This window comes from Podarcis raffonei, chromosome 1, assembly GCF_027172205.1.
Source record: "Podarcis raffonei isolate rPodRaf1 chromosome 1, rPodRaf1.pri, whole genome shotgun sequence".
NCBI lineage: Eukaryota > Metazoa > Chordata > Lepidosauria > Squamata > Lacertidae > Podarcis > Podarcis raffonei.
In genome coordinates, this window is record NC_070602.1 from 32122110 (window position 1) to 32132373 (window position 10264).

A 10264-nucleotide genomic window follows, 5' to 3' on the forward strand; every position below is an offset into this window, starting at 1 on the left:
CTGCCTTAGTATTAATATTAACTTCCAGTAACTCCATAATGTCTATTATATTTCTCACATTGTCTGACAAATGTCTTCCTGGAAGAAAGCCCGCTTGGTCTTTATGAATCTCCCCCACCAAAACTCTTTTCAATCTTTTTGCTAAAATGTCTGCAAAAATTTTGTAATCCACATTGAGTAATGATATGGGGCGGTAGTTCTTAACCTGATTCTTCTCAGTCTCTGACTTTGGTATAAGAGTGATATAAGCCTCTTTCCACGATTCAGGTGCCTTTTTCCCCTCTAAAATTTCATTACAAACCTCCTTCAATGGTTGTATAAGCCATTCTTTCAAAGCTTTGTAGTATCTGGAGGTTAGCCCATCAGGTCCTGGGGAGTTTCCCAATTGCATACTTTGAATGGCTCCCTCAATTTCTTGATCAGTAATCTTCTGGTTTAAAGTCACTTTACTTTGTTCAGAAATTTTTTGTAATCCGTATTTTTTAAGAAATTCTTCTATTTCTTTTTCATTCACCGGCCCTTGTGCATAAAGTCTCCTGAAATAACTCTGAAAACAGTTTCTAATCTCATTTGGTTTATAAATGCTCTTTCCTTCCACTTCTAGATTTGTAACCGTATTCTGTTTTTGTCTCTTCTTCAATTGCCATGCCAGAAGTTTCCCACATTTATCAGCCGATTCAAATGACTTTTGTCTCATTTGTTTTATTTTCCATTCTATCTCTTGGTTCATCAAATCCATATATTGTCTCTGATAAAACTTAATTTCTCTCAAAATTTCATGTGACTTTGGTTTGGATCTCAATTTCCCCCCCCCTTCTTTTATCTTTTCCAGGATCTTATCCTTCTTCTCATTATGTCTCTTCCTTTTTATAGAATTCTGTTGTATTAAAAATCCTCGCATGACGGCTTTACTTGCGTCCCAAATTACTCTTTTTTCCACTTGTGTTCTCAGATTTATCTCAAAGTAGTCCTTCAATACCTTCTGGGCCTTTTTATACACCTCTGCATCTCTAAACAGGGAGTCATTCATCCTCCATCTAAAGGATCCAGCTGTTGTGTTCATTTCCATCTTTACGGCGTTATGGTCGGAGCAAGTCTTTGGGCAGATTTCCACTTTCTTTATCTTAGATGCCATTCCACTAGTTACCCAAATTTGGTCAATTCGAGTCCAGGTCATTTTTGCCTCAGAAAAGAAAGTTCCCTCTCTCTCAAGAGGATTCCTTGTTCTCCAAATGTCAATCAGGTTCATATTGTCAGTCATTTCAAAAAAGGTCTTAGGTAGTCTCCCATCTTTGGAGACCACCTGTCTTTGTGCTTTGTCCATATTTGTAGAGACCACTCCATTCATATCTCCCATTAAAACTACATTATAATCCAAATAATCCATTAATGTCTCATGCAATTTCTTAAAAAATTCTGACTTCCCTTCATTCGGTGCATAAACTCCTATAATCAATAGTTTTTCTCCTTGAACTTGAATTTCAATTGCCAGATATCTTCCTTGTTCATCTTTAAATACAAATTTAGGAGCCAACTTTTCCTTTGCATAAATTACCACTCCTCTTTTCTTCACTTTGTCCGATGAAACAAATTCTTGTCCTAATCTTTTGTTAATAAGTAATTTTCGATGAACTCTGGTCACGTGGGTTTCTTGTAAACAAATCAAGTCCAATTGTTCTTTTTTCAAGATATGAAAAACCTCACGTCTTTTTCTAGGGAGGTTCAGTCCATTACAATTCCAGCTTAAAATTTGCAGAGACATCTTGTTATTTATTTAGTTATTCCTCCAGCTGCTCCCAGCAAGTCTTCTTCTGTTGGTGTTTTGATCCCAAAGGATAGATTTGAAATGTCTGGTACTTCTGCTAGGTCCGTAGGTTCTACCGTTTCCTTCAAAAGGTCCTCCTCGTTCCTTGCCAAAAATTGTTCTTTATCTTGCACTGTTTTTATCTTGATTTTCTTTCCCTTATAGTTGAAAGACAGGCCTTGTGGGAACTCCCATCTGAATGGTATGTTGTTCTTTCTTAGTAGGGTGACCAAATCCTTGTAGTAGGTCCTCACTTCCAGGATATATTTAGGAATATCTTTAAAAATCTGCACACGAAAATCTTCAATCTCAAGGGGTCTTTGAAAATGTAAATTTAATATCTTATCTCTCTCCTCCTGAGATCTCAGAATTATCAAGCAATCTCTTGGGCTCTTTCTGTTTTGTCTCCTGCCCAGTCTGAAAGCAGTTATTATCTTAAATTCCTCTTCTTTCAAATCGTCCTGCCAAAATTCCAGAAATTATTTTGTAAGAAAGTCTATCAAATTGTCCTTTTCATTTTCTGGGATCAATCTCAATCTCAAGTTCCTACTTTTCCTCTGTAATTCCATTAAAGACAGGGCCGCATCATGTTCTTCCAGCTTTTTACTGACTGGTACCAATTTTTCCTGTGCAGTTTCTGCAGAATTTTTTGCCTCTTCTGCAGAAATTTTGGCCTCCTCCGCAATCTTTCTAGTTATTTCATTTTCTTTGACTAATTTATTTATTGTCTCTGTATTTAAATCCAATTTTGTTGACAGCTCAGACAGCTGTTTGGAATTTTCAGTGCTCTGCTTTGTGAGCACTTCCAAAGATTCATTTATTTTAACTAATGCCCGTGTCACTGTCACTGTATCCATAGAAAGAGTTGTGGCAGCTGCAGCTGGATTTGTGATTGACCCCCTTCTTTTAAGTTCAACTTTACTCTTGGCTCTTGTTGTTATTCTCTCTTCTGTTGGGCCACTCATCCCAAGGTCGTTCCCACGGGAATTACTTTCAGTTGGAAAATTCCACAAGCCTGTTCCTTGCAGTAAAGATAATAGCAATTTCCCTGCAACCTCTAGAGGGAGCAGTCCAAAGTTCCTATTGCAAAACAACAAGAGTTCCCTTCAAAGGTAACAAAAGTAATAACCAGTTGTTAATTGTATCCAAATAATAGCAAATTGTAACTTTCCAGAGTACCCGACTTGAAGCAAGTAGAGTCTTTACTTGTTATAAAAGGGCAAAACACCAACTTTGTAGCAAGCCTCTAGTGACAGCTCTCAGTCCCGGTGGCTTACTTTCCAGGCAGCCCTCCCCAAGGGTTCAAAACGGCAGAAATTTCCCCTTCTATGCTTCCTCCATGCAGGAAAGACAAATCAAAATTCTTCCCCCCCTGCCCCTGCCTGCTAGAGGGGGGATTAAGTCCAATGTCTGAGTCCGTCAATTTTTAAAGCTGCTTCCTGTCAAATTGCAGCCTCCTATTTCGTTGCTTTAATTACATGCAGTTCGAGGAAGGCAGACTTCCTTATTTTTTGCCTTCTCCGTTTTCAGCCAAATTCTAAATGTTTTTCTTTTGAAGTTGTTGTTCCTTCTTACTCACGGATAATCCAATTACGTTCCGAATGTCAGGAAGGAATCGACGCTCTCCGTCAAATGGCAGCACGGCTTCACTTCGCGGGCTGGGTAGCGGCTCTCAGCACCGCGCTCCCCGATGCCGCTCCGGAGCCTTTAAAAAGACTCCTTTGCAGTGAGGGGGGGCGCTTAAGGTACCCACCGAGCCTCCTTGCTCTCAGGCTTCTGCGCCTGAGATTTTAGGGGTCCCCGCTTCGTCGTAGCGGTCAGACCCGAACTCGCGAAGCAGCCTCCCAGAGCGGAGCTCAGCAGGAGGCAGCCATTAGACGCTGGCGCCGACCGGAAGTGGCTGTTCTGAATTTCTTAGACTTTTAAATCGCTACTTTAAAAAAATACGGAATCATTCTAGTTTTGGGATCGAATGTGCCACAAGACTGTCATAAATTTAAACACTTGAGAACATTTATATAAATATAAACCATGCTATAAATGTAAACATCTAAGTGTGATATTAACTATAACGTGATTTTTCATGTTTAAAAATTATGCCTTCATTGAGAATTTTCCTTTTTCAGTAAAAAAACATAACTGCAAAAAGATCACCAAGGGCAATTTGGGTCCACAATGAAAAAGTATACAACAACTACAAGAACAGCATGTGCACTTTTTAAACATAAAACGGCATATTATACCACTAGCATACATACAAGTATAACAGTGCAGTAATCATAAGTTGTAAATTACATGCAATGTCAACAATTTTCACAGGACTTGCAGCCCTAAACACCTCATTTCACAACTGTATTAGACTACTGTCCAATGAACAGACAAAATTGAAATACATTTTTTCCTATGATTTTCTATCATTTTGTTGGCCACAGAGGTAACACCTTGTCTTTTCCTTGCTATCAGCATTGTTACCCTACTAATTTGGAGGTTGTCTTTCTTTATGTCCCAGACAAGCTAGATGCTGTCATTAAACTCAGTGACATAAACCAGTATCAAATCTTTTTGGAAAGAAACATTGCTACTGTTGATGCAGCTGGGTTTGTGGACAAGAAACATTGGGGGAATTTCTGGTTTGTTTTATTTTGCAGTTTATGTTCCATTTAAGAAGATCTCCTTTTTTACAAGTCTTCAACAACAGTCCTGATGAAAGTTCCTACTATCGCCATCATTTCATGCGGCAAGATCTGACTCAGTCCCTTATAATGGTTCAGCCAATTCTATATGCCTATTCTTTCAATGGACCCCCAGAGGTATGTTGGTGTGTATGACCTAGTGTGTATGAATAGCTGCAAAAAGAAAACTTGAAAATGAAGAAGACTCATTAGTGTATTGTTGGGAAAATAATTTCAAACTAAATTAACGCTTTAAATTAAATGTAAAGCAGTTTTGTACAGGAAAATTTTGGGAGCAATTGCTTCCTCATGTTATGTGGCTTGCTAAATGTAACAGAGAAAGCTGAATTTTAAGAAATGGATTTCTCTGTTTTGTATATGTAGTTAAGACACTTTTCTCCTTTTATATTAGCCTGTTCTTTTAGATAGCAGCAGTATTCTGCCTGATCGCATTCTTCTCATGGACACCTTTTTCCAGATCCTTATTTATCATGGAGAGGTAAGATCAAGTCACTTTGTCTTCCATATCCTACTATTTGGGCATACTTATTAAAACTAGTGGCTGTCACCCACACATGGCAATAGCTCTGTATTGGAGGCCATTTCTTATGCTTTGTCCAGTTTTAGGAGCTGCTTGTCATGTGGAGTTGCTTGGTAGAGCTCTGTCATGTGTCCATATTGGTAGCTTCTCAAGGCCATCATGGTACTTGAATTTTCTATGAAAGTGCTTGTGTGCAAAAATCCTTATAGGTTAAGGCCTTGAAAGCTAATACGTTCGCTACCTGCTATATTTACAGAAGTTGCTATTGTCAGTAAACATACATTCTTGTATTTCAGTTAACAAATAACACTAAGTAGGCAATTCTATGACTACTTACTACGGCATACTTCCACTGAGGATGATGGCACTAGGTGTCATGTATGATTGCTTTGACAGAGCTGCTGCTTGAAAAATGAGAAACTATTGAGCATTTGTTATTCAGAACATAATGGAATATCACAGTTATTATTTGCTCTTGGTAAAAATATAATTACAATAGTGTAATTCTGGTGATTAAATCACTGCTAAAACATTAATTAACTGACCTGTTCCCTAAGATTTCTTACTGCTTCCTGCTCAAACTAGATTATATAAAACTTGTTTGGATGAATAAAACAATGTGTGTTTAATGCTCTATAGACCATAGCTCAGTGGCGCAAGTCAGGCTACCAGGACATGCCAGAGTACGAAAACTTCCGCCATTTGCTCCAGGCTCCATCAGATGATGCACAGGAAATTCTTCATTCCAGATTTCCAATGCCACGATACATAGATACAGAGCATGGAGGCAGTCAGGTAAAGCATTGTTGCTTCAGTTTATGGAAGAGGTTTTCAATCTTTTGGGGTCCACAGCTCCCTTGACCAACTGCATTCTTTCTGCAGCACCCCTGTGGGGCTCAGGAGCTCAGTTATGTCACCTCTTGCCTACAGAGCTGGCAGCCTCTCACCCTTTTTCAAACACCGTTCCTTGTGGAGTGTTCCCTCAGCCTCCTCTCCTCTCCTCTCGCCTCTCCTTTGGAAAGCTGCAGCTGCCGCCCCTGGTCTCTGAGCTACCTCTCCACCCCAAAGAGAGGTGCCTCCTCCCATTGCCCCACAGGGGCCTGGGAAGCACCCCCTGGCCAGCCCCAGAGGCAACATTTGCCTGGGGAGTTTTTAGCCACAGCTGCTGCAGCAAACAGCTGTGCAAGCCTTTGGGAGACAGAAACATGAGAGGGCACAAGAGGAAGAGAGGGAAGGGAAGAGGGACAGAGGCCAGTGTTGCCCGCGGCACCCCTGACCATCATTCAGGGCACCCCAGGGTGCCATGGCACACTGGTTGAAAACCACTGGTTTATGGAATCATCTTGCTAAATGCAAGACAGGCTAAATCAATATTGGACTTGCATTAATAAACTTTCAAGTTTCATGTAGTTGAAAGAGGTATGAATTATGACTCAACTTCTAGCATACTGACCATGTGATGGCTCATGTGCTGGGCTGAAGATTTAAGCTGCTTTTAGATGCTCATGACTCAAACCCACCCCCCATTTTCTGGTGGGATTTAGACAAGACAAACAGCAACCCCCTTACTATTGTTTGCATAGGCTCCCAGAACATAGCTCACCTTCATTCAGTCTTCTCAAGCCAAACTATACGTGGTAGGGCTGTGTACATTTATTCCTTGTTGCTGCTCACTTAGCACTTTTTAATATTTCATACTTAACAAAAGCTGAATGCTTTTAAAAAAATAAAAGCTATGATTCTGTGAATGCAGACTATATAACAGGCAACTCAGGGCAGATCACATGATGGTCATTCTTGTTGGAGTGTAAATAAAGTGCATTCTTGTTGGACTGTAAAAATTATTTAGAATAACTTTATTTTCCTTATTTTTGTTTAAAGGCTCGTTTTCTGCTTTCTAAAGTGAATCCCTCTCAGACCCACAATAATATGTATGCCTGGGGTCAGGTAAGTTTCAGGTGGATTAACCAAAAGGCTAAGATAATAGAAATAATGTTTCCTGCTTTAATTCTCATAAAACAATTTGATAGTTAATCAAATAGGGAGCGATTACCAATATTAAAACTTGTATGTCAAAAACAATACAGTATTTTTAGAAGTTGCCATTCAGATTAAGGAAATGCTATGTTGCTTTTTTGTTGCCCTTAAAAATAAGTATTTCTTGCAGCCTAGAAACAATATGTTTCTCTCCTTCTGGGAGTTTTGATAGGATACAAAATATTCAAAGGCCTTAAAAAAATTAGGTAGAGGTGAAGATTGTTCTCAGTAGAAAATGTACTAAAGCCAGTTTTGTTGATGAAACCGAATAGCAGAGACAGCTTAAAAGCTTATATTCTATGAAATTCATTACCATTGGATCTTAAAGAAAGGTTAGCAGATTCATGGAGGGTTTAGGACTATGGCAGTAGTTCACATGCTTAATATTCAAAAGGTCGCAGGAAAATACTCCTGAAACCCTGGAGAATCACTATTACTTATCATAGACAATGTAGACTATACAGTGCAGACAATATTGAGGAAGGTGGGCCAATTACAGTCATACCTTGGTTCTCGAACAGGATGCATTCCGGGAGTCCGTTTGACTCCCCAAACCATTCGAAAACCAAGGCGTGGCTTCTGATTGGCTGCAGGAGCATCCTGCAGCCAATCAGAAGCTGCGGAAGCCACACTGGACGTTCAGCTTCTGAAAATCGTTCGAAAAATGGAGCACTCACTTCCGGTTTTCAGTTGATTGGGAGCCGAAACATAGGAGTTCCAAGGCATTTGGCAACCAAGGTACGACTGCATCTGAGTTGCTATGTGGCAGATTCCTACATTCCAGGTAAAACTAATAACACCAGGTTCAGAAGTTGTTTTTCAGTGGGATAAGGAAGGGTTAACTGGGTTGGGTAATGATCACAAGCTGTGAGGAAGGCAGGAGAGCAGAATTGGAGTGAATCCCCTCAGTTTTTTCTCTCCTGCCTTGGTGAAACAGCTCGTCCTCCCGACTCTGTTCCTGTCAGTTAACTGTTTTTTTCCTTTCAATATTTTCCATTTCTTTCCTGCGGTTCTTCTGTGTGTGTGTTTACTGCGCTTTGCTTCTCTTGTCAACTTTTCCCTACTTCGTAAAAAATAAATAAAATCCTGTCTTTCTCTTCTTGCTTTTTCTGCTCCTCTTGTGCCTTGAACCTTCTCTGCGTTCTTTCTTATTTCTTTGTTCCTTTCTACTGCCTGTCCTCTCTATATTTGCTGAGGGGACAGTTGCCAGTTAGGAGAAGCCATTGATCGCCCATTTTTCCTCCTTGCGACTGCCGTTGCCCCTATTGGAACAGCTGTTAATTGTCTAGGGAAATGTTAATAGGAAAGGGAAATGTGGAGGTATATTGGTTACTTAATTACAGTGATTAGACTTACTGATTTTCATAGTACATGTTCTCATGGAATATTTTGGCTTTGCTTAATGAATTTGACGTATTTTCTAACGCTTTCCCTTTTCTTATAGGAATCTGGAGCACCCATTCTCACAGACGATGTCAGTTTGCAGGTTTTCATGGATCATTTGAAGAAACTTGCTGTATCAAGTGCTGCCTAAGTGTGGAGTGCAACAGATGTTGATTAGCTGAATCAACATTTCAGCTTTATTTTCCATTTGATGTACTTGTAAAACAAATGCTCTGATGGGTTGCAAGCTGCCTAACTACATCTTAAAGTAGTATAGTTTTCGGAAAAAGAGCATATCAAAGGCCTAAGTACAAACTACAGTTTGGAAAAGTAAACCAAACTGGGATATAATTCGGGGGGGGGGGGGGAGCTTTTTTGGTTTCCATGATACTGTAATTTGTCTTAGTCCATTGATTATAACTTTGTACTATCTTTTATATTTGAACAGTCGAAATTATTATTCTGGCTTGCACTGCAGAAACACTAAATGTTGTAAAAAAAAAAGTCTATTGTCAGTAATGGGCTTTCATGATTTGCCTTCTGGCATATTCATATTTATTCTTCTTGGCTAGAAAAGAACAAAGAAACTGACTATAAAATGCTATAAATCCAATTTCTTGAAATCGAAAAATATTTATTTTCTGCAATCAATTGTATGTTGATGGTTTAGTAAGTGTTCATTTTTGTTTGGTTTTTTGTTAGGAAATCTTTTCTATATTTTCTAAGTGAAGTTTAACAAGCAAAAATTGAAACAAAATTGTCAATTGTTATCCAAAGTTTACAATTTGACAATCATTTGGATAATATCTGGCAAGGCCTGTGATTACTACACTTAATTAAAATATTATCAAATCTGGGTGTTTTCAAAACAGAGGAGAAAAATTGATGTCCTGCACCTGTCTACAGTGTCTACACAGGGAAAAACACATAGTATAGTACCATAAACAAAAACATATTGCTGCCTATTTCCATAAGTAAAGTATGCTTATTTTATTATAGCCATATAATGTTATGACATTGTGTGGTGCTTGTTTTTTTGTTCTGCTTCTGTTTTGTTATAAATTATGCAGGTTATGATTCTTGTTGAAGCAGTATTACACAGTACACACCATAATTGTAATAAATCTGGTAATACTCAGTTTTAACTTTGTTTCCTTGAGAACAAATATATTTGCTTTTTAATAATAAAAGTTTTTATGTATAGAACAGATGGTTGCATTTGTAAGCCCATGTCTATATGCAATAGCTGAATTTGATTATAATCATTTAATAAATAAAAAACGTATTCTTATATGTAAACAATCTTATACCGTTTCCCCTAGCAGAACTCACAAACACACTTGGCAGGCTGTTGCTGACTAGTGTAAGTTTGAGCAAAAGGACCTGAATTGAGCTCAAACTACATACTCCCAAATGTTTTCCTCTAGCCCTTGAGATGGGTCTCAGCACTAAAGTGCAAGGAAAAAAAAGTTACCTAGCATCATTGACTCTGGGAACAGTATGTCTATTCTTGTCACCAACACATTGGCCTTTTTCTCAAAGAATTTGCCTAACTTGAACTGCCTTTGAGCCACAGATTCCCTGCCTAAATCTAAACGTTGTCCATTTTAACTCACCCTCATGTGATCTAGCCCCTTAGCTCTATCGCTGTTATCGATGTAACACTTAAAGATATTCTAGGTAGCTGTGATACTAGCCAGGAGGGAATGTGAACTTTGCTTCCCGTTGGCCGATCAGTACCTTTGTGTATTCACCCGGATTGGTCTTACTGCCTGATATCAGTGTCCTATCCTAAAGTGAAATACCTAATACATGGGAAATAATTTT

At 38.8% G+C, this 10264-nt stretch overlaps 1 protein-coding gene across 1 annotated transcript in view; it reads left to right on the top strand.

The window, feature by feature from the left end:
• The window catches only part of SEC23A (SEC23 homolog A, COPII coat complex component), a 32216-nt gene extending 22486 nt beyond the window's left edge, over positions 1–9730 (top strand). The window contains exons 16-20 of the mRNA XM_053379960.1: positions 4453–4614; positions 4889–4975; positions 5657–5812; positions 6899–6964; positions 8499–9730. Of these exons, the coding sequence (XP_053235935.1) occupies positions 4453–4614; positions 4889–4975; positions 5657–5812; positions 6899–6964; positions 8499–8588 (561 nt within the window). The 3' untranslated portion in view covers positions 8589–9730. The remainder of the gene's footprint in view (positions 1–4452; positions 4615–4888; positions 4976–5656; positions 5813–6898; positions 6965–8498) is intronic.
• The last annotated feature ends 534 nt before the right edge of the window (positions 9731–10264 follow it).